The 25,930-nt window shown below is 40.2% G+C and overlaps 1 protein-coding gene across 1 annotated transcript; it reads right to left on the bottom strand.

Moving 5' to 3' along the window:
* Positions 1-252: 252 nt before the first annotated feature.
* Positions 253-24,189, bottom strand: LOC148515333 (solute carrier family 22 member 20-like). Its single transcript, XM_088480135.1, has 10 exons — positions 23,824-24,189; positions 22,267-22,370; positions 21,341-21,495; positions 20,391-20,559; positions 20,139-20,262; positions 19,644-19,759; positions 17,037-17,251; positions 16,639-16,747; positions 4,897-5,100; positions 253-334 (listed from the first exon to the last, which is right to left on the bottom strand). Exons 1-10 carry the CDS (start codon positions 24,187-24,189, stop codon positions 271-273), a joined length of 1,626 nt encoding a protein of 541 aa, XP_088336261.1. The 3' UTR covers positions 253-270.
* Positions 24,190-25,930: the final 1,741 nt, after the last annotated feature.

Raw genomic sequence — 25,930 nt, 5'->3', positions numbered from 1 at the left:
ATCCACAACTCATTCAGTGAATATATTACAGTTCCAGCAGACTCAATGGAGGTAGCCATTAATATCCAGCCATACTTTCTCCAATGCCAGCTGCGAGGTGCTCTTATTTTGCTCTGTATCTAAGAGCATTCTTTTGGCCGGACGATTTTCCCTTGGCTGGACAATCTTCATGACAACGTCATAACTTTCCCAAGAAGGATTACTGTGAAGTATACAAAATCATGGACTCTGTTCCATCTGGATTCTTTGTTGCTCATACTGATCCTATCATTAGGGGACTTCGTGTAAATGAGTCCAGTCTTCATTCTCTGACTCTGGGGAACTTTCTTTAAACCTGTGGATGGAAAAACTCCCATTAAAGAAAGTTACCTGAGATTTGTACCATAAATAAACAGATCTGTCCTACTCTCAAAAACTCAATTAAAAATTGTATTCTCTCCCCCACTGAATCTTCCTAAGTACCAGAGTACTTCCTAAGTACCAGTGCCTTAACAGTTCTAATAGAAATAGTTTTATAGGGTTGTCATCTGGAAGATGGTTAGGTGAGGCCAGGATAGGAGCTTCTAAATATAGGTGTGGCAAGAGGACCAATGAGTTGAACGTTACATGGAGTTCTCCTGTAAACCTAGAGGTAAAAAATAGCTGACACCTACCCACAGCTGCACCATAAACAGGTATGTGAACAGACAACATATACTTAATTTACTGTGTTGTTGCAGCAGTTCTGCTTTTTTTTCTGTATTGGTGATAGATGTACTAAGCCTTGGAGAGAGATGAAGTGGAGAGAGATGAAGTACCAACCAATCAGCTCCTAACTGTCATTTTTCAAACACAGCCTGTAAAATGACAGTTAGGAGCTGATTGGTTGGTACTTTATCTCTTCTCCACCTAATCTCTCTCCAAGGCTTAGTACAGTGATTTTCAACCTTTTTCAACTTGAGGCACACAGCTCAAGATTTTAAAATTGCCAAGGCACACCATCCGGCAATGCGGGGTGCGAGACAGATGAAAAAACACAGATACATTGGCCTCCGCAGGAATAAAACACACATACATTGGCCTCCGTAGGAATAAAACACACATACATTGGCCTCCGCAGGAATAATACACACAAACACTGGCTTCCGCAGGAATAAAACGCACGTACATTGGCCTCCGCAGGAATAATACACACAAACACTGGCTTCCGCAGGAATAAAACGCACGTACATTGGAGTCCGCAGGAATAAAACACACATACAATGGTCTCTGCAGAAATAAAACACACTACAATGGCCTCCGCAGGAATAAAACACACTATAATGGCCTCCGCAGGAATAAAATACACTACAATGGCCTCCGCAGGAATAAAACACACATATATTGGCCTCCGCAAGAATAAAACACACATACATTGGCCTCTGCAGGAATAAAACACACATACACTGGCCTCCGCAGGAATAAAACACACATACATGGGCGTCCACAAGAATAAAACTCACATACATAGGCCTCCGCAGGAATAAAACACACATACATAGGCCTCCGCAGGAATAAAACACACATACATTGGCCTCCGCAGGAATAAAACACACATACATTGGCCTCCGCAGGAATAAAACACACATACATTGGCCTCCGCAGGAATAAAACACACATACATTGGCCTCCGCAGGAATAAAACACACAAACACTGGCCTCCGCAGGAATAAAACACACATACATGGGCGTCCACAAGAATAAAACACACTACAATGGCCCCCTCAGGAATAAAACACATACATTGGCCTCCGCAGGAATAAACACACTACATTGGCCTCCGCAGGAATAAACACACATACATTGGTCCCAGAATAATAACACACTACATTGGCCCCCACAGAAAAAAAAACAATACATTGGCCCCCACAGAAAAATACAAAACATTGGTCCCCACAGAAAAAGCAATTACATTGGCTGGCCACACAGAATAAGTATAAACCACAATGCTCCCCACACACAAAAATACAACACTGGCTGACCCCTACAGAAAAAACGCACCTTGCTCCCACGTTAAGAATAAGTAAAGATTTATTGGCACCTACCAGGCTGTGCCTCATCTGCTGACAGTGCAGAGCTGTCAGTGCAGCAGAGTGCAGCCGTGGGGTGGAGCGGGCCGGTAAGTACACTAGGGGACAGGCGGAGAGGACAGGTGGAGCGGGAGGGAGGGAGGGCTGGGGGGATCAGGCGGGATGACTGGCTGGCTGAGCGGGCAGACATGACCTGTGATGTCACGCCGCCGCGCCTACAGAGTCACGGCCCGGGCGCGCCTGAGTTTCCCAGAAGAGCTCAGCGGCAGCGCTGCCCGGGCCGCAATGACTGTACTGCAGTAATCTGATCGGCGGCTCTGACAGCAGACTCCAACGGCGGCGCGGCACACTAAACAACCGCCCACGGCACACCGGTGTGCCGTGGCACAGCGGTTGAAAACCGCTGGCTTAGTACATCTACCCCTTCATCTTTTGTACATGTCTGCGTACAGTATGCTTGTCTATTCTCTGGAATGGGCAGGAGACTTACGAATTTTGGGAAGTGGGTAGAGCAAATGTTTGATGATGCCATGGTGAAACAAATCAGGGCCGGCTCAAGGTATGTTCGACCAGTGCGGTAGAACAGAGGCATCATCCCATAGAGGGTGCAACCCTCCCAACACCCCGATTTCAGCAGAACAGCACTATCCCGCTGTTCCACCCGTGGGCCGTAGTGTCCCGCGGGTGGTCTGGTCGGGAGGTTGGGCACCTCCACCGCAGCAGCTGTGTGGCGGTGCCAGACCGCATGCGCGCGGCATCCATTCAGTGCCAGGAGAGGTCTGGGGGAAGCCCAGCTAGTGACAGAGTGCTGGGCTCACCCCCAGCCTGATGTTACACAGGAGGCGTGCCATGAGGGCATGCCCCCAAATAACGTCATTTAGGGGGCATGACCTATGGTAATTAGGCCACGACTTGGGGGGCGACGACTACCTATGCTGCACAGGGCACGGCTACCGCTAGAGCTGGCCCTGAAACAAATGACCTCACTGCAGGTCCCAAAATTCAGCAAGTGAGGCATACAGTTAGCCATTTTCTTGGCCGTTATGAATATTCATAAGTATTAATGCAATAAGAACCGGCCATGCACTGGCAGTATGTTCCTGAGCTTTCAACACATTGATAAGTAACAGATCATGAACTTTAAATCCACACTAAATAAGGTCTTATGCATTTATGTCACAGAAAATAAGTTTTATAGCTGATTTTTCAAAAAATGCAAACTTTAAATTGCAATTAGACTTTGCTTAGGGTATACCAGGGCAAATCTAAAAGCCAGCTTAAAAGTTTAGGAGCCAGACCATCGACCATTACCAAAATTATGAAAGTTTGTATAGACCACCACACATGCCCTTTCAGTGCCCCTCAACCTAGTAGTAAGCCCCCTATAATAGTGCCCCCAATAGTAAGCCCCTTGTAATAGTGCCCACAGTATTAAGCCCCCTGTAATAGTGCCCCTTGTAAAAGTACCCCAGTAGTAAGCTCCCTGTAATAGTGCCCCCAGTACTAAGCCCCCTCTAATAGTACCTCCAGTATTTCCGCCTCCAATAGTAAGCCCCCAGTAGTAAGCCCCCAGTAGTAAGCCCCCTGCAATAGTGCCCCCAGTACTAAGCCCAGTGTAACACAAAAAAACAAAAGCAGAATACTTACCTTAGGCCAGGATCCTGCATCCGCTGCTGTCTGCCGCTGTTCGGTGCCCGTGGGGGAGCTGGTCGCTGGAGCTCAGGAGTGAGCTCCGGCTGCCGCCGCTCTTCGTAACTATGGGAGAGACGTCATAGTGCCCGTGGGGAAGCCCAATGCCGGAACTCAGGAGTGAGCTCCGGTTGCAGCTGCAGGGGGTCGGGTGCCTGATGGTAAAATTTCAGCGGGTGCCCGACAAATGGAGCTTCTCTATGGGGGGCTTGGAAATCCCGGTCGCCAGGACTAAAATCTTAGTCGCCATGGCGACCTGGCGCCCGGGATTTGTCGAGCCCTGGGATATACTATTCTATTACTGGGATCCGGTCAAAATCCCAACAGCCAGGATTGTGGTGCTTAGAATGCCGGTTCCGGAATCCTGACACCTGTCAGAATCCAGGTGCTGGCATCCCAGCTGCCGCAATCCTAATGGTAAGTACTGGGGTAAGGGGTTAGGGCTAGGCATTAGGGGAAAGGTTAGGCACTAGGGGGAGGGTTAGGGTTAGACACTAGGGGGTGGGTTAGGTTTAGACACTAGGGGGAGGTTAGGTTTAGGCACCAGGGAGGAAGGGTTAGGGGTAGGGTTAGGATATTGACCAACAAGTGTCGGTATCTTAACCCTGTCGGGATGCCGGCGTCAGGATTCTGACAACTGGGATCCTGAGTGCCGACATCCCATACCCAGCCCCTATTACTATTACATATTACAGAATTGCATAGCGGATACACTTTAAGATCTTCATCTGGAATCAAATGGATCTCTTCCCATACTCACTCTGAATATCCTGCAATTCCATCTACACACCCACGGAACAATCATCCTATGTGCCAACACCCAGTTGCCGCCCAGTTACACCCAATAAGTCACCAGTGAAGATGGGGCTGAGATGTGTGTGACTCTGAGCAGTTGTGTACTCAGGCTGACATATAAGCAATAGCTAAGAATCATCCCCCATATGAACAACCTTAAAACCAGTGCACATGGAGAAAAAAGATACATGGAGGGTAGAGAAGCCGTCTCTTTCCCCTGTACCTCCTGCACTCCCGCTGTCGAAACTTCTACCAACGTCTGCATTAGGAAAATCACGGTGATATGTAAACACTGCGTGCTCTCTGGACTGGACTGTAGGGCCTGCAATATTGTGGAATTAGTACAGAAAAATGCATCACCAACCTGTTTTCAACTTCATTGATGGTATCCAGTAGTGAGGAGTCTTTGGTTTCCAGCAGAAGGCAGGAAAAGAAACCTGCTATAATAGGAGTGATTCCAAAAATCATGGGTAATAATGTAGATGAGAAATCGCCTGTTAAATGCAGAACAGAGGCTACAGCGGATCCCAGGCGAGCATTCGTAGCACTGAAGCCAAGTCCAGTTTGTCTGTAGGGGACAAGGAGAGCTAATTAGATTGGAATGTTACACTAGGTAATACTTAGACCATGCACTAAATATAGCCCTTTTGTAAGTGCTTTCCAAGATTGTATATAAAAGTCTTGGTGCTAAAGTATCATTAGACATGTACTGTATTTCACAAGTTGAGGAAAAACAATCAAAAAATATTCCTACTTAGTAATCAACAAATAGATTATAAACAAATCACAGTATTATGGAGCCTAATGTATATTGCCTAATAAATCTCTAGCCAGTTGCCATCTAAACTTACCACTTGCATTAAGTTATCTGATGTTGATGTCCCACTTATCCTTTTTCTACTTTTATTTATATCAGTTTGGGTAACATGTTCAGTAGTCAGAGCTGCATTTCTTATAAAAAAAAGTTGATGACCAAATCTCTCTTAAAATATGTCATAAAAGAGAATCTATGGCACAGAGATAAAGACATAAGGGTCTATTTACAAAGTCCGACACTTCTGTTCATGTTTCTGCCCGAACATTAAAAGGGCAGTGCTATTACTAGCAAGACATTTCGTAAATAAACTCCATATTTGTCAACCCACCCTTATTTTATATGATTAATGTACAACTAGCTGAAGCACCCGGCATTGCTCGGGTTCAAATCTTCAAGTTATTAAGTTTTATTATGTGATGTCATCCAAATCCATCCAGTGGAAGGCCCAGAACAGGCTCCCTGAGTCAAAGTTATGCCCAGCGAATACCAACGGGAGGTCCGACCAGGTCCTCACCCCCCTAGTATGTCTTCTGGGATCCAATGTTACCACTCTGTGAAGCTTTTGTCCAAATTATGTGATGTCGTCCAAATCCATTCAGTGGAAAGCCCAGAACCGGCTGCCTGGGTCAAAGCTCTGCCTGGGAAACTCTGCCGTGAGGTCTGACTGCGATCCCAACCACTCCATTAGGCATTCCAGACCAATTGCCACCTCTCTGTGAAGTTTTATCCCAAATCCATCCAGTGGAAGGCCCAGAACAGGCTCCCCAGGTCAAACTTCTGCCCAGCATCCACCAACGGGAGGTCCGACCAAGACCCTAACCCCCCTAAAACCTGGATCCAACTGGACCACCTCGCGTTGGTTTCATACCAATGGGTGCAGGGTTTTCTGAATGCATAATTGGACAGACAAACAAATAAACAAACAGACCAAAGAATTTTATATATAAGATAATGTACATCACAGTGCATACTAACACCACTATACATGGGATCTGTATGAAACACTGCCGGACGCATGTCTGGCGGTTCAAATCCCGACACCGGAAGACCAGCAACAGAAGATCCCGACAGGTAATTTTTTAACTATTACTAACCCACCTGTCCCCAACCCTAACCCTCCCTTTGGGGTGCCTAACCCTAACCTCCCCCCCAAGTGCCTAACCCTAACCCCCCCTGTAAGTGCCTAAACCTAACCCCCCTTCCCTGCAGCATAAACCCAGGGGGGTGCCTAGCTCTAACCTCCCCCCCAGGGGTGCCTAACCCTAATCCCCCCTTCCCCTAGCCTCACCCTAACTCTCCTAGGGGGGTACCTAACCCTAAGTCCCCAACGGGAGCCCCTAACCTAACCTCCCCCCCCACGCGGCTGTCTGTGCCCGCAGCCCGGCTTACCTTCATTCGGTATGCCGGGCATTGGGCTCCTGGCGTAGGTATAATGACAGGCTTCGGGATTTGGACGCCTGTCATTGACAGTCGGGAAGTCGGCGGTCTGCATTTTGACCGTCGTCTTCCTGACTGCATCCCCTATACATATCATCCCCTATACATATTTAGGTACAAATAGCTATCTCTGCATATTTGATACCTAATACTATTTCAACATTATATTAACCAAATAGGAATTTCTATTTTACTATATTTTATTTGTCATTTATTTACTTTATAGTGTCTTATATCTGTATAAAGTATGTCATACTGTATCTGTATAAAGTATAGTGTCTTATATCTGTATAAAGTTTAGAGGGGTATTCAATATGGGAGCGAAAAGTCCATGCTGGACTTTTCGCTCCACATTGGAGATTTTCCTGGGATAAAGTATCGGGCGCGCTCCCGCTTTATCCCCGTATTCAATTTGAAAGCTGCGAAAACAGGACCAGGTGAAGGAGGATCTGCGAAAAAAAATGAAATTTACCTGGAATAAATTGTAGGAACCCCCTAAAACTGTAAAAACATGGGGGATCACTATGGGGACCCCCGTTTTAGCCTGCAAATGAAAGTCGGGGATTTAAATAGTGTCTGCAGGTGTTATTTTCCCGACATTGAAGAAGTGAGGCAGAAGAGCACTTAGGTTTTTTTATTCGTTTTTTTAAGTGGTCCCATCAAATTTGGGGTACATGAAAATGGGTACTAGCATATTTTTAAGTCCCTAAAGTCTTTATTTGAAAATTCTGCAAATATGCACCTGCCGCTAATAGCCTATTCTAGAATACACCTGCCGCATATTTGCAGAATAGCCCTGAACCTATTTCCCTATTTTTAAACACTTTTTTCCAATTTTTTTTTCACCCCAAATTTTCAATAATCTTTTTGGGGTGTCCCTATTTTTTTTAAAACTTCTTTTGACACAGTTTATTTTTAAATGACATTCCCAGGGATGCAGGCTATTTTTTTTTAAGCCTGCACCCCTGAACCCCAATTCTGCACTTTTTTTCGCCACCTATTCAGTGGTGAAAAGTTATCCCCGTTTTTTTTCAAAGACTTTTCGAACCTGCGAAAAGTCTTTGAAATTGAATACGGTGTAAAACCAAAACCAGCAAAAATGACGTCATCGGTGCGAAATTATCGCAAAAACTGACTTTTCGCTCCAAATTGAATTGCCCTGATAGTGTCTTATATCTGTATAAAGCATAGGCCCGTATTTAATTTGATTCGCACCCGCGATACTTTTCCGCCTCCAGGACTTTCCACCTACTTCACCTGTTTTGGAGGCGGAAAAGTATCGCGCGCATGCCCGCTTAACCCCGTTCTCAATTTGAAAGTACGCGAAAATGGGACCCGGCGAAACTGAAACAGGCAGAAAGTCATGTCAGATTTGGAGAAATCAGCCTAACACCCCCCAAAAGATTCTCTGATTTGGGGGTTCCCTATGGTACCCCCCCCCCCCCCCGATTTGGCTTGCTGAAGGTATTTGGTATTTTTAAACGGGCTCAATAGCTGTTAAATTGCGTTTTTGCTTTAGTGGTGAAGAATAGTATTCAGGAGGTTATTTGGCAGAAATTAACTTATCCCAGCAAATTTGGGGTACTTGAAAATGGGGGACAAAATATTTAAAAGTTGCTAAGTTAAGTTTTAAATAACCTGAAAAATCCACCTGCCGCAAGCACCTGCAATGAAAAAAAACACCTGGTGCATACTTGGGGACCTCAGTGGAGTTTAGTACGCTAGTTTTTAACTTTGTCCCCCAACTTTTTTTTTTTTCCCCATAATGAAAGTGATTTTTTTGGGGGGGTGTTATTTTTTTTTTTTAAATGTTGACGCAGTTTAAGGCTGCACAGGGGTTCCCGCAATAATGTACCCTAAAACCCCAATTCTGCACTTTTTCCCGCCTGCTATTCATAGGCGAAACTTTTTCGCCTGTTACATTGCATTGATTTTCCACCTAGGCAGGATATCTTTGAAATTGAATACGGCAATACTTTTCGCCTGGCGAAATGACTTCATCGGCGACATGTTTTTGCCGATCTCTGCTTTTCGCTCCAAATTTAATACGGCCATAGTGTCTTATCTGTATGAAGTATACTGTCTTATATCTATAAAGTATAGTGTCTAATCTGCATAAAGTATAGTGACTTATATCTGTATAAAGTATAGTGTCATATCTATAAAGTATAGTGTCTTATCTGTATAAACTATAAAGTATAGTGTCTTATATCTATAAAGTATAGTGTCTTATATCTATAAAGTATAGTGTCTTATATCTGTATAAAGTAGTGTCTTATATCTGTATAAAGTATAGTGTCTTATCTGTATAAACTATAAAGTATAGTGTCTTATATCTATAAAGTATAGTGTCTTATATCTGTATAAAGTATAGTGCCTTATATCTGTATAAAGTATAGTGTCTTATATCTATAAAGTATAGTGACTGATATCTGTATAAAGTATAGTGTCTTATATCTATAAAGTATAGTGTCTTATATCTGTATAAAGTGTAGTGCCTTATATCTGTATAAAGTATAGTGTCTTATATCTGTATAAAGTATAATGTCATATCTATATAATGTATAGTGTCTTATATCTATAAAGTATAGTGACTTATATCTGTATAAAGTGTAGTGCCTTATATCTGTATAAAGTATAGTGTCTTATGTCTATATAAAGTATAGTGTCTTATATCTATAAAGTATAGTGACTTATATCTGTATAAAGCATAGTGTCTTATATCTGTATAAAGTATAGTGTCTTATATCTGTATAAAGTATAGTGTCTTATCTGTATAAAGTATAGTGTCTTATATCTGTATAAAGTATAGTGTCTTATATCTGTATAAAGTATAGTGTCTTATATCTATATAAAGTATAGTGTCTTATATCTGTATAAAGTATAGTGTCTTATATCTATATAAAGTATAATGTCTTATATCTGTATAAAGTATAGTGTCTTATATCTGTAAAGTACAGTGACGTATATCTGTATAAAGTATAGTGTCTTATATCTGTATAAAGTATAGTGTCTTATATCTGTAAAGTATAGTGACGTATATCTGTATAAAGTATAGTGTCTTATATCTGTAAAGTATAGTGACGTATATCTGTATAAACTAGTGTCTTATATCTGTATAAAGTATAGTGTCTTATATCTGTATAAAGTATAGTGTCTTATATCTATATAAAGTATAGTGTCTTATATCTGTAAAAAGTATAGTGTCTTATATCTGTATAAACTATAGTGTCTTATATCTGTATAAAGTAGTGTCTTATATCTGTATAAAGTATAGTGTCTTATCTGTAGAAACTATAAAGTATAGTGTCTTATATCTATAAAGTATAGTGTCTTATATCTGTATAAAGTATAGTGCCTTATATCTGTATAAAGTATAGTGTCTTATATCTATAAAGTATAGTGACTGATATCTGTATAAAGTATAGTGTCTTATATCTATAAAGTATAGTGTCTTATATCTATAAAGTATAGTGTCTTATATCTGTATAAAGTATAGTGTCATATCTATATAAAGTATAGTGTCTTATATCTATATAGTGACTTATATCTGTATAAAGTGTAGTGCCTTATATCTGTATAAAGTATAGTGTCTTATATCTATATAAAGTATAGTGTCTTATATCTATAAAGTATAGTGACTTATATCTGTATAAAGTATAGTGTCTTATATCTGTATAAAGTATAGTGTCTTATATCTGTATAAAGTATAGTGTCTTATCTGTATAAAGTATAGTGTCTTATATCTATATAAAGTATAGTGTCTTATATCTGTATAAAGTATAGTGTCTTATATCTGTAAAGTATAGTGACGTATATCTGTATAAAGTATAGTGTCTTATATCTGTAAAGTATAGTGACGTATATCTGTATAAACTAGTGTCTTATATCTGTATAAAGTATAGTGTCTTATATCTGTATAAAGTATAGTGTCTTATATCTATATAAAGTATAGTGTCTTATATCTGTATAAAGTATAGTGTCTTATATCTGTATAAAGTATAGTGTCTTATATATGTATAAAGTATAGTGTCTTATATCTGTAAAGTACAGTGATGTATATCTGTATAAAGTATAGTGTCTTATATCTATATAAAGTATAGTGTCTTATATCTGTATAAAGTATAGTGTCTTATATCTGTAAAGTACAGTGACGTATATCTGTATAAAGTATAGTGTCTTATATCTGTATAAAGTATAGTGTCTTATATCTGTATAAAGTATAGTGTCTTATATCTATATAAAGTATAGTGTCTTATATCTATATAAAGTATAGTGTCTTATATCTGTATAAAGTATAGTGTCTTATATCTGTAAAGTATAGTGACGTATATCTGTATAAAGTATAGTGTCTTATATCTATATAAACTAAAGTATAGTGTCTTATATTTGTATAAAGTATAGTGTCTTATATCTGTAAAGTATAGTGACGTATATCTGTATAAAGTATAGTGCCTTATATCTGTATAAAGTATAGTGTCTTATATCTATAAAGTATAGTGTCTTATATATGTATAAAGTATAGTATCTTATCTGTATAAAGTATAGTCACTTATATCTGTATAAAGTATAGTGACATATATCTGTGTAAAGTATAGTGTCTTATCTGTATAAAGTATAGCATCTTATATCTGTATAAAAGTATAGTGTCTTATCTGTATAAAGTATAGTGTCTTATATCTATATAAAGTATAGTGTCTTATATCTGTATAAAGTATAGTGTCTTATATCTGTAAAGTATAGTGACGTATATCTGTATAAAGTATAGTGTCTTATATCTGTAAAGTATAGTGACGTATATCTGTATAAACTAGTGTCTTATATCTGTATAAAGTATAGTGTCTTATATCTGTATAAAGTATAGTGTCTTATATCTATATAAAGTATAGTGTCTTATATCTGTATAAAGTATAGTGTCTTATATCTGTATAAAGTATAGTGTCTTATATATGTATAAAGTATAGTGTCTTATATCTGTAAAGTACAGTGACGTATATCTGTATAAAGTATAGTGTCTTATATCTGTATAAAGTATAGTGTCTTATATCTGTATAAAGTATAGTGTCTTATATCTGTATAAAGTATAGTGTCTTATATCTGTATAAAGTATAGTGTCTTATATCTGTATAAAGTATAGTGTCTTATATCTATATAAAGTATAGTGTCTTATATCTATATAAAGTATAGTGTCTTATATCTGTATAAAGTATAGTGTCTTATATCTGTAAAGTATAGTGACGTATATCTGTATAAAGTATAGTGTCTTATATCTATATAAACTAAAGTATAGTGTCTTATATCTGTATAAAGTATAGTGTCTTATATCTGTAAAGTATAGTGACGTATATCTGTATAAAGTATAGTGCCTTATATCTGTATAAAGTATAGTGTCTTATATCTATAAAGTATAGTGTCTTATATATGTATAAAGTATAGTATCTTATCTGTATAAAGTATAGTCACTTATATCTGTATAAAGTATAGTGACATATATCTGTGTAAAGTATAGTGTCTTATCTGTATAAAGTATAGCATCTTATATCTGTATAAAGTATAGTGTCTTATCTGTATAATGTATAGTGTATTATATCTGTATAAAGTATAGTGTCTTATATCTATACAGTATAGTGTCATACAGTCAGGTCCATAAATATTGGGACATTGACAGAATTTTCATTGGACAGCGCTTCACAGTGCAGATGGACAATGACCCGAAGCATACTGCAAAAGCAACCAAAGAGTTTTTTAAGGCTAAAAAGTGGAATGTTATGCAATGGTCAAGTCAATCCCCTGACCTGAATCTGATTGAGCATGCATTTCACTTGATGAAGACAAAACTGAAGGGTAAATGCCCCAAGAACAAGCAGGAACTGAAGACATTTGCAGTAGAGGCCTGGCAGAGCATCACCAGGGATGAAACCCAGCGTCTGGTGATGTCTATGCGTTCCAGACTTCAGGCTGTAATTGCCTGCAAAGGATTTGCAACAAAGTATTAAAAAGTGAAAGTTAGATTTAGGATTGTTTAGTTTGTCCCATTACTTTTGGCCCCTTAAAAGGTGGGAGGCACATATTGAAACCGTTGTAACTCCTACACCGTTCACCCGATTTGGATGTAATTACCCTCAAATTAAATCTGAAAGTCTGCAGTTAAAGCTCATACTGTTTGTTTCATTTCAAAACCATTGTGGTGGTGAATAGAGGCCAAAATCTGAAAATTCTGTCAATGTCCCAATATTTATGGACCTGACTGTATATCTGTATAAAGTGTAACAGAATTGAATTATTTCATGTCCTTTGGTCCAGTCTTCTTGGGTAGGTATTCAGGACCTCATTCAGAGGCGGTCGCTAGTTGCAAGCGGTCGCACTATATCAGGGCGGCTGCTTGCATCCTGAACGACCACCTCCTTGTCGATCGCTAAGCTGTGGGTTAACACCCACAGCTCTAGCGACCGACATGGGTGATGGTCGCGATGGTCAAGACCATCGCGGCTTACAACTAGACCCTAAGGTTGGGTCTGGGCACTCGGAAGCCCCAGAGAGCTTCCTGCTCTGATCGAACAGGAAGCTGCCCTCTGACATCAGCAATGATGTCAGTGGGGCCGCCCCCAAACGGCAAGCATTCCGGCGGGAATGCCTCCGTTTGGGCAGGCACACCCCCTGCCCGCCTCCCAAATGGGGCGAGCTGTCACTCATCATCGACAGCTCGCCTCGTCTGCTGCGAGACCCCTAGCATCCGTCACTAGCTGGGTCTCGCACATGCGCACAACAGAGCCGGCTCCATCGTGCGCATGCCCAGAGGGGCAACATCGAGTCGTTTGCAATTGCTCAGCGCTTGCGACCGACTCTGAACGACCCCCTCAGTCCTATGTCTACATACAGTACAGTGTCAAAGAGTTGTACTGTATTAGGATCAGAGGTCAGGTCATGTTGAGCAGTTTTAGTGATCGATATCTTTATAGTGCAACATCATTTATTAGTTGTCCAGTAGTAATGCACACTATGAGTATTAAAGATATGCGGGTCTGGTTCTCAGAGAACCAACAACAACCGAATTTAGGGGTTCAGAGTCAAACCGAGTTCAGAGTTACTTTGGGGTACCGAGTTGAACCGAGATTGGATCTACCTGCGGTTCAGAACTCGGATTTAAAAACTGAACTTGGGCTTTGGATTGCATGCTAAAAGGTGCATACAGACGTAACACTTTTTTGAACAATTTGAAGTTAACGACATCGTTATCGTTAAAAAAAAAATCGCTCAGTTTCTGAGTTATAACGATGAACGATAATCGTTCAAGTGAGCTCCCGTTTGTAGTTTGTAGTTAGCATTCATCATCCATTTCAGACTGTCCAACATAAGGATTTTAATTAAGGGAAGGAACATTTTTCATTCATCGTTATAAGAATCGTTCATTACACTTCAAAAAATCGTTCACTTTTTCAAGGGAAAATTTGACAGAAAATCAGACAGAAAATCTGACAGAAAATCGTTGATTGCAAAATCGTTACATGTGTATGCACCTTAACAAGTCAAATTTACGTCTTTTTAGCTTTTTTTATTTATTTATTTATTAAATATGCAGATCCAAATCCAAAACACATGAGGGTGGTTTTGCAAAACCAAAACATGAAGATGATGATGACAATTAGTAACAATAAAGAGCAGCTTATGATTGTCTGATTGTGGATTGACCTCTCCAGCTGATAGTGCCTAACTTATTGGTGTGACAGTTATATTATATTATATTATATTATATTATATTATATTATATTAAGCCACAACCATCACTGTGCATTTACACAATTGCTATTTCCATTGGAACTGCGTGGTAAATTAAGATTCCCATTTGATTTCAGGGTAAAGCAACAGTTGCATCTATTTATATAATAAAAAAAGAAATTGTCATTTTTATTTGATTATACTTTACTAAAGGGCCCTACACACTAGACGATATTTTGAATGATTTGGCTGATTCCAACGCACGGAATGACAAATCGTCAAATGTGTACGCACTATGCGCGCCCTGCGTGCTCCCGCGTTGTCATTCTTCACATCTTCAGATATTTTGTACATGCAGGAAGATCTGTAAATCTCGTTAACGATTCCGCTCAGATCGTGCAGTCTATCGGGACGCTCAGGTGATATGGTTACATTATATAGTTAATGATGTAACAACCACACGATACAAGAGATATTGTTTGGTTGTTTGTTAGATTGCTCAGTGTGTATGCACTAGATCTTTTGCCTGGAAGTTCAGGGGAAATCGTTGACGACATCGCATCTTTTGCAAGTCGTCTAGCGTGTACCTAGTTTTAAACTTTCTAGCCATATTGCTACACTTTTCCTATGTTATCGGGGGGCGTAGGTATATACACTTGTTGTTTCTGGCTTACACTGATGTAATTGTTAGCACGTAGTCAGGAGATGTACAGCTGGATGCTGTGTCAGGCGCACCTGGCAGAACATATGTATGCAAATTTGCTTTACAAACATGCATCGTTTCCTTCTTATATTGGGCCTAACTGGACATGAGCCCTTTAATGTCTATGTGCCTGATTTAGACAAATTTACGGTAACTTTGGCTTTGTGTTCCTACATAGCTCACTGCTGGACAAAACATTATGGCCGACATTTAGTAACGAGTTTTATCACCATAATGACCTGTGTATGATAAATGGTCCTCCAGCCAATCAGTTCCCAACTGTCATTTTTCTAACAGTTGACAGTTGGGAGCTGATTGGCTGGAGCACCATTTATCATACACAGTGACATTTATCACTCGTTTTGGTGATAAAACTCATTACTAAATGAGGGCCATTATATGAGGAAAGGACACAGCTAGAAAAAGTCAACAATTTCATAGGAACTCAGGCCCTGATTCAGAGCCGGACGCTCTGACAGAGCGCTCGCTCTGAATCAGGGCTGGCCTTCTTGTTTTTTTTCGTGACCATCTTCCTGGCCGCTCGCATAGCTGTGAGTGACCACCCACAGCTATAGTAAGCGGCCAGGAAGATGGTCGAGATGGTCAAGACCATCGCGACCATCGGGCTTGCGACAAGACCCTTGTGGTAGGGTCTCGTTGCCGCAAGCCCAGAGAGATTTCGGCTCTAACAGAGCTGAAATCTCTCCCACTGACATCACTCGTGATGTCAGTGGGGCCGCCCCCAACGGAGGCGTTCACATGGGAACGCCTTCGCTTGGGCAGCCACTCCCCCGGCCCACCCACCAAAGGGGGCGTGCTGTCACTCAACATCGACAGCACGCCCCCTTTGGTACGAGACCCGGAGCGACGGTTTGCCTGTCGCTATCCAGGTCTCGCGCATGTGTACAACGGAGCCGGCTCCATCATGCGCATGCGCACTGGGCCACCATCGACCCGCTTGCGAGCGCATAGCGCTCGTGAGCGGGTCTGAATCAGGCCCTCAGTCCAAAAAGTTATTATGGCCCAAATAGACCTTGTTTAATTATAATTTTTAATTTTCTCATTACAGATGTCATAAGTTTTTAGCTTCCACTCCCTTTATTATCTATAAATTACAGCTATACCTGGCTGACTGCTTTATATCAGTAAAGTTATTCCTGGTCAAAACTGCATTGATTGTCCTTTTTTATGAGTTCACATAAAGCAATTCCAAGTGAGACTGAGCCCTGCTGCCTGGAAAATGAATAATGAATGTCTCTGACAAGCGTTGTAGGTACAAACCAACCTGTTGGTGCACACACTGACCAGTAATGTTATAATGTTCTTTTACACGTAACTATCATTCATACACCTGCATCTATGTAATATATGTACAATGGACATTATTTCACAGTTACAGATAAAACTCACTGAACATCGCAGAGAAAACGCACCTTATTTCTGTGGGGTACAGCTCTCCTGTGTACAGGTACATACATGTAATAGAACATGCCAGAAAAGCCTTTCCGGTCACTGCTAAGACTGTACATAACATCTGCATATCTGCAAGTAAAAGTATATAGTGTAAGCTGTAAGAAACAAGTGAACTCATACAGTTGGGGAGGTGGGGGCTCTGTGTGGGTGGGGCAGAAAAATGTGGAGTTTGGAATTAGCCATAACATGGGCCTGCTCCAGGTGCCACAGCTCCACGCTACCCCTCTCCATGCACCCAGCCTTTACCCACAGTATTGGCGCCTGTACATTATTTGTATGTAAGAGAAATCTTTTTACTCTCCATGGCTGCTTTATGGAAACAAAACCATTTTGAAAACAAATCATCTCAGTCGTTCACCTTGAGATGTGAAGCCATAAGCTATGACCATTATCCCAGCCAGGACCAGAGACACAAACTGGATGACTCTTCTTCCCACAAAGGTCATCATGGACATCATTAGCAGTTTAGCTGTCATTTCTACCCCTCCAAACATTGCCTGCGCCAGGAAAATGCTGATCCCGAAGTTCTGAAGATTCATGCTCAGACCATAGTAGGCAAAGTTACTTGAAAACCTATTGAACATAATCAAGTAAATACATAAATAGATCAGCAGCCATAGGTTTTATAATAACAATTTTATGTTCCCCGAATCTGTAACATTTATGCTTTAATTGTTTATAATTTGTTGGCTCCAGCAACAGGATACATAAGAAACAGTATATTACACATGAATACAGAAGAGAAAAGGAAAAGCACACCATCATGTCTAGGAGTAAAGTAATCCACAGCAAACAGACTAGCTGTGCTCCCATTTACATGAGGATCATAAGACCTGTGTTTACTGCATAGGACAACTAGTTATATTCACATGCCTAGGGGAGTGCCTTGAACACTGACACAGTTTAATGTTCATTTATTATACAGTGCATCTGGGAAGTATTCACAACGCTTCACTTTTTCCACATTTTGTTATGTTACAGCCTTATTCCAAAATGGAATAAATTCATTTTTGTCCTCAAAATTTTACACACAATATCCCATAATGACAACGTGTAAAAAGCTTTTTTGAGATTTTTGCAAATTTAATTAAAAAAAAAACACTAAGAAATCACATGTACATAAGTATTCACAGCCTTTGCCATGAAGCTCAAAATTGAGCTCAGGTGTATCCTGTTTCCACTGATCATTCTTGAGATGTTCCTGCAGCTTAATTGGAGTCCACCTGTGGTAAATTCAGTTGATTGGACATGATTTTGAGAGGCATACACTTGTCTATATAATGTCCCACACTTTACAGTGCATGTCAGAGCACAAACCAAGCATGAAGTCCAAGGAATTATCTGTAGACTTCTGAGACAGGATTGTCTCGAGGCACAAATCTGGGGAAGGGCACAGAAAATATCTGCTGCTTTGAAGGTCCCAATGAGCACAGTGGCCTCCATCATCCATAAATGGAAGAAGTTCGGAACCACCAAGACTGTTCCTAGAGTTTCCCGGCTGTCTAAACTGAGCGATCAAGGGGAGAAGGGCCCTAGTCAGGGAGGTGACCAAGAACCTGATGGTCACTCTGTCAGAGCTACAGCATTTCTCTGTAGCTCTGGAGAGAGGAGAACTTTCTAGAAGGACAACCATCTCTGCAGCAATCCAACCAATCAGGTCTGTATGGTAGAGTGGCCAGATGGAAGCCACTCCTTAGTAAAAAGCACATGGCAGCCCACCTGGAGTTTGCCAAAATGCAACTGAAGGACTCTCAATCCATGAGAGACAAAGATTGAACTCTTTGGTGTGAATGCCAGGTGTTATATTTGGAGGAAACCAGGCAACGCTCATCACCCGGTCAATACCATCCCTACAGTGAAGCATGGTGGTGGCAGCATCATGCTGTGGGGATGTTTTTCAGTGGCAGGAACTGGGAGACTTGTCAGGATAGAGGGGAAGATGAATGCAGCAATGTACAGAGACATCCTGGATGAAAACCTGCTCCAGAGTGCTCTTGACCTCAGACTGGGGTGATGGTTCATCTTTCAGTAGGACAACGACCCTAAGCACACAGCCAAGATATCCAAGGAGTGACTTCAGAACAACTCTGTGAATGTCCTTGAGTGGCCCAGCCAGAGCCCAGACGTGAATCCTATTGAACATCTCTGGAGAGATCTGAAAATGGCTTTGCACCGACACTTCCCATCCAACCTGATGGAGCTTGAGAAGTGCTGCAAAGAGGAATGGGCGAAACTGCCCAAAGATAGGTGTGCCAAGCTTGTGGCATCATATTCAAAAAGACTTTAGGCTGTAATTGCTGCCACAGGTGAATCAACAAAGTATTGAGCAAAGGTTGTGAATACTTATGTACATGTGATTTCTTAGTTGTTTTTTTTTAATTAAATTTTCAAAAATCCCCAAAAACTTTTTACACGTTGTCATTATGGGGTGTTGTGTGTAGAATTTTGAGGACAAAAATGAATTTATTCCATTTTGGAATAAGGCTGTAACATAACAAAATTTGTAAAAAGTGAAGCGTTGTGAATACTTTCCAGATGCACTGTATATTTTTTTCTTTTTAAATGTCTGTGTTTTTTGCTTCTTGGGGGTTTATTTACTAAAGGTCTATTTTAATTGATTTAAAATTCATAAAAATCATTCGACATCAATGTGGTGTTTTTGGGTCTAAAACATGCATTTACTAATACTTAAAAAAACTAATGAAAACTTTTCTTTTAGTAAATGTGTAATTTGGCCCCAGAAACACAACATCGAAATTGATATATGTTGACTGATTTTTATTGATTTTAAATCTATTAAAATTGACCTTCAGTAAATATACCCCTAAGTCTGTTCAATCGTCCAATTATACTAATGGATAATTGGGTGTTAGATAGAGGAATGAACATGTGGAGTACATAATTGCTAACTTGGGATTTCAGTCACAATACCCAGAGGACCATCAACAGTGAATTAGGGACTTACCAAACCAGGACGAGACATAGGGACATGCGCCTCATGGCAGGGGTGCGGATAAGGTCAAAGAATGAGTGTGAGCTTTTGATTAGAAGAATGTCTTTCTGCATCTCACAGCACAGCAACTGTGGGTAAAGCAAGATGGATGTTAGGTAATAAAGATAAAGGATTAAACACAGAAATGAATAAAGAAATGAATTAATTAAGTGACTTGCACAGTATGGATAAAGTCACTGGCTGGCCTGTGCTCCGCATCTAGAGACAATGATTGTGGGAGAGACAAAAGCAACCGCTTCTCACATGTATCATTGCTGGGGTTTTCAATTACCCTGTGTAATAGCCATATTTATCTCCTGACTTCTGGTAGGGAAATTGTAATAAAACTCTAGATACAGTAAGGAGGAGGACAGCTTAATGTTCCAATAGTCTTCTTGGTCAGGATGCGGGTTTTGTCTGGTATTTATGCTCCATGTCCCCAATGACTTGAATGGTCCACAGCTTTACCTCGGCAGTTAGCTTTTCTCCTTCCTTGCGTTTCCCATTGACACAGGCAGCTTTCCTCAGGTTTTTCAGAGCCTTATGAGGGTGACCCCGAAGAATAAGCCAGCGGGCGGATTCTGGTAGCCACCTTTATTAATAATGGGAACAAGAAAAAGAATAATGTTTGAAAATTGTCTTCATACTTTCTGATGCCCCTGCCCCTTGTAATGACACTTTTCTATCCTGATACAGGCTACTGAGGTAGTTAGGTCTCACCAAGAGTACATGAAGAAGATGCAGAATGGAGCTGAGACAGCAAACTGAAGCCACCGCCAATCTCGGATCTTGTATGCTACAGCAGCGAGAACTATCTGTCCCAATGAGTAGGAGAAACCAAAAAAGTTCCCAGCCAGTGTCCGGCCATGGTTGGGCATCCACTCTAAGACTGGAGAACACAGGAGATTAGTACATCTGCATGCTACACAACCAATATATAAGTGTGTAAGATGTAGCAAGATTATATTTCATAATAATTGAATTCATAAGTCAGAGATTTGACTAGAGAGACTTTTGACCACTTCCTATTCAAACTCAGCAACATTAGATCATTGTATATTTCTGAAACTGATTTGTGTACCTTGTTGATTTAGTGAACCAGTGGTTCCCCAGTTGCTGTCCAGCACCAGACCATCTAAAGCTAGGTACACACCTGAACGATTTTACTCAAGATCCAACCAAATTAATGATTTTCAGAGTGATTACACAATCTAGAGAACATGTGATTTCTTGTGTACACATTAGTGATTTATTGTTCCAATGTGAACAATAATCTATCCTAAGGTAATCATCTTTGGTGACATTTTGAAATGAACTATGGGCAGAAACGTCGGATAGATGATTGAAAATTCATACACACTACAAAATGTGCACGATATTGGCTCATGGTTTTGGAGAAATGACGTGCCGCAGGTCAGATCCAATCATCTGATCCGACTGCTTTTGGTACAATCGGTCCCGGGTGCTGTATACACTTTCTGAGATTATCAGACAGAGCAGACAAATATCAGCAGATCGCCGCGATTATTACATAGTGTGTACCCAGCATTAGTCCTACAGATGATACATTCACAAATTAACAAGAACATATATAATTCATATATAATGAAATGGGTCAGAATTTGCATTGTATGCCATAGCCCTGGAATCTAACCTCCTGAGTTACTCACTTAGAGAGATGCTGTTGACAGAGATAGCTGAGGATGCCACACCACAGAGGAAGCGGAAAGCACAATAGGCATCAAAGGTGGGTAGAAATGCGGCACAGCTGCCAGCTATTCCCATCTGAAGGTAAGACCAGGTGAGGATCTCCATTCGGCCTAACCTACGAAACAGAAATTTGGGTCACCGATGTGTAGATGTTTAATATCAACCAAGCTCGAACTTGCATTCTACATTCTCCTAGACATTTCATTTCAAATGGGTTCTCATATTAGGCAACATTACACACATGGGTGGGGTAGCAGAACCTGGGTCATGTTATTGCAGCACCACCTTCAATAATAGGTTATAATTTGAAAGAATACTGAGGTAGCGAGCTATAATGGTTTGGAATTCATCTTATAGGATAGCCCTAATTAGAACTATTATATCAAATGCAAAACAAAGTGCACTAGCAGACACTAAGCACATTACACAATAAATGAATAATAACCTCTACAACATTGCTAGAATATTCTGGAACACAGATGTGATTCTTCTTTCATGTGGATTGTTCTGTGAATGCCCATCTGCCACTACAAGGTGACTGTATTATAATGGGAACCCAAACTAACATGCTATTTGACACCCAGTGAACATTGTGCTTACTGGTATTTATCAATATTATCACTTCATGAAACTCAGTATTTACTGATATTTTATAGCAATTTCAGCCCATAAAGGTGTTTACCTATCCTTTAGACATGCAAGTGGGCTTGTATCACATGCAAGGCTTGTATCACATGCAAGTGGTTATAGAACTAGGAAACCTAATGTTTTTAGTGACATACAAAAAACCCTAACAATAAAACAACTATATATATATATATATATATATATATATATATATATAGATAGATAGATAGATTTAGTATTATAGGCTGACAGTACTCACTTGTCAGAGAGGCTACCAAAGACCAGCGCTCCCAATAGTACACCAGCCATGTAAATGGAATGTGCTACCTGCTTCCAAGAGCTTTGGTTACAAACCAGATTCCACTGCAAGAAAAAGGGGAATATATAATATTTAGGCATATTCAGCCGCAGCCCCCCTGGCTGACGCTGGTTACTTTTAGTGTTTATAAATAACAAATAAATACAATGGTTTACATTTACAAGTAGTTTCTTCACCATGGGTTTGTGCTGGTAGATGTCATATAATAAATAAATATTGGTAGGTGCTAAATACATCTAATTGTATGGAGATTCCCTATAATTACTGAGAAGTGTATTTTATTTGTATTTTTTTATGCTGCTCTGTAATAGCTAGATACACAAAATAATTATGTTAATAGAAACACCTTCTAAGAGAAAAATATACAGCATGGCTTTAATAATTATCAAGAGAAACATTCTGTATATGGTTTATTCATATACAGGGGGATATACCAATATTGTTATGGGTATCCTTGTGCAGCATGTGCCAGATAATAACATTTATATTTTTATTTTACCTTATTGGTGAAACTTCTATATTTTTGACCCATTTGTTTATTTTTCCAAGGTTGGTCTTGTTGGATACCTAATTTATGGACAAAAAAATATTCTTCCATATTTACCTATATCCCTGATGTCTGTCCATTGTAGCTTACATATATAGGAGCTGCTGATCCACTCTGAACATATTATATTTTGTAATCTTTTATGGAATTTGGATATAGAGGCTGATACGGGGTGAAAACGACACCAGCTTTTGTGGCGTACATTACCTTAATTCTGCGTATGTCCAGTAAAGTGTCTCTGAAGGTTTGTGATAGTCTAACATGACCTCTTGCCATTGGAGAAGAGAGACAGGGGAGAGAATAAGCGTTTTAACATAGGGTATGTTTGCATACATGAGAACAGATGCAGACCGGCTCCCAGATGCATATATGCCTGTCCAAGCCATATCATTTGCGGGTGTCCAAAGTCTAGTGCAAGATAGTGATGACTAGTGAAATAGTGATTGGCTAAATGCAAAGGAAACACTGATGCTAATAGGCTCTTTCTTTGTTGTTCATGTTTATATTATTATATTATAATTATTATATTTATATTATTTTCTTGTATGCATTATTTTTCTTTCTGTACATGAACTTGTATCTGGTAGTTTTTTTTCAGTCTGTGTATTCCACGAGCAAAACAAATGTTTTTAAACATGGGTAATAGTTTGTGATGTAATAAACTCAATCCTATTCTTATTTGTAAATATTCCCAGTTCCTATTCATTATATTTATTAACAATAATACATTTATTGTGACTAATCAGGCCACACAACTGAATAGCAAACACAGCATGGGTATAATTAAAGTAAAAGTTAAGATCCCCCTGTACTTGGCAATAGTGCTGTGACCCATTGTCTTCTCATAGATAAGCCAACATAATAATAACGTTTAGAAAAACCACCACATTAACTAGAAACTTGATATCTAAATTAGAACTTCTTTATAATTGATATTCTAAGACTCCTACCTCAGTTACAATGGTTGAGGAAAAGACACTTTGGTCATAGGTCCATCCTTTACAATGCTCAGTATCCATTCTTTCCTGTGATTTGTTTGCAGGCAAAACATCTTTGACCATTTGGTACTGGAAGCACCTCTGAAGTTTTTGATCCTGGTCCAGCGGTATGAAAAGCTTAATGAGTTGTGTTTGGTCTTGATTATCCAAGGCACTGTTGGATGGGAGCTTGCAGTGGTGGTCAGGTTCTGCTCCAGTGAAGTTCTGCAGAAGATTGTGGCATGATAACAAAGCTACAGGTATTAAGAGGAGGATGGTATGCAGTATCTGAAAACAGCCAACTCCACCTAGAGATTCCAGAACATGATTGAAAGCCATTTTTCTATACCAAAAGAGCACTTTCACAGTTATATAATAATAAGTGATTGCCTGTTTAGTCAAAATGTTACCCTGATGGAGAGGAGGCTCTCAGATAAAAAAATCCTCTATATAGTTTTGTAAATCTGGAGAAGAATAACTGCATGAAGCACAGATTTACAGTGTCACATTAATAAGGTGCTTCTGGCTTTACGTTTAATATATCCTATGTCCCAACCTATAACCCCCCCCCCCCAATCCACCCCCCTTCTTCATTTTCACAAAATCTCATCACACAGGGCTAGCAAAAGACAGGTCACACTTGTTCAAATCACATTCTTTGTTCTTGTCATGTTATCGTTCTGGAAATGTCACTTCAATTATACCACTGAGCATTATGAAATGGCAAATCTTGGATTCAATGAACAAGGAGTTAAGTCAGATGATCATTGGCCCGTGTACAAAAGGAAACAGGTGCATGCCATTATAGACCTGTCCATGCCAAACGCGTGAGTCTGGTGTTCCATCATCTTACTGCACATGTCTATTAACTTCGCTTCATGTATAGGAAATACCAGAATGATCATGAATATAAAATAAGACTGAACCCACAGATAAATAGCATCAATTTAAAAGTTATTTATTAAAAAGATTGATAAATGTTTATATCTACATATACTACATGGCCAATAGCATCGGGACAGCCCATCTAATTAGTGTTTTTGACTATTTCTACCATCGACATCTTTTGCTAACAGGTGCATAAAATCAAGCATACAGCCATGCAATTCCCATAGTTAAACATTAGTAGTAGAATCGGGTGTGCTTAAGGGCTCTGTGACAGTCATAGGATGCCACCTTTCCTACAAGTCAGTCTGTAAAATGTGTGCCCTGCTAGAGCTGCCCCGGGCACCTGTAACTGCTGTTATTGCTGTAAGTGCTGTTATGGTGAACTGGAAGTATCTAAGAACAACACACATCTCAGAGAGAACCTGTAAGCCACACACTCACAGAATGAGGACGCTGAGTGCTGAAGCGCATAGCATGTAAAAGGCATCTGTCCTTGGTTATAACACTCAGATTCAAGATCAAAAAGGGTCTATGACTTTGACAGAAGGAGGTGTGTCCTCATGGCTTCCCACCCCAGTTCCATAACTATGAGGGCATGTCCGGCTAGCAGAGCAGCAGTGTGAGAGTGCTTCCCTATGCTCAAACACCCCTAGCATGCGTGGGATTGTCCCATGCAAAGTCAGACCCCTTAGAGCCTGGTTTGGCCTGGGTCCTGTAATTCCAGTGAAGGGGAAATCTTAATGCTATAGCCTACAGTAGAATAACATTTTAGTTTGGGGAAGGCCCCTTCCTGTGTTAATATGACAATGCTCCGTGCACAAAGTGAGATCCATCAAACAATGGTTTGCCAAGTTTGGTTTGGAAAAGTTTGACTTACTTGCACAGAGCCTGGACCTCAACCCATTCAGACACCTTTGGGATGGATTGAAGTGCCGACTTGAGTCAAACTTCATGACCCAATATCGGTGCCTGACCTCACTAAGAGGCTGACTCTAAGTTGAATGCATCCGTGATTGATTTTCGGTGCAGCTGCATATTTGTACTTTCTCTAATATTGAAATGTGGCACTAACTTCTATAGGGATGGAATCTAGGTCAGAAAAGGTGTTCATCAGAGCCCTCTGCAAGGCGAGATGGACTTGGCTGCTTTGTTGACCAGGTCGTTTGATCCTACAGAAGGTTACTGATGAGGA

The sequence above is a fragment of the Taudactylus pleione genome, unplaced genomic scaffold (assembly GCF_031769625.1).
Source record: "Taudactylus pleione unplaced genomic scaffold, aTauple2 ptg000250l, whole genome shotgun sequence".
NCBI classification, from domain to species: domain Eukaryota; kingdom Metazoa; phylum Chordata; class Amphibia; order Anura; family Myobatrachidae; genus Taudactylus; species Taudactylus pleione.
This window is presented reverse-complemented; position numbering and strand designations above follow the sequence as displayed.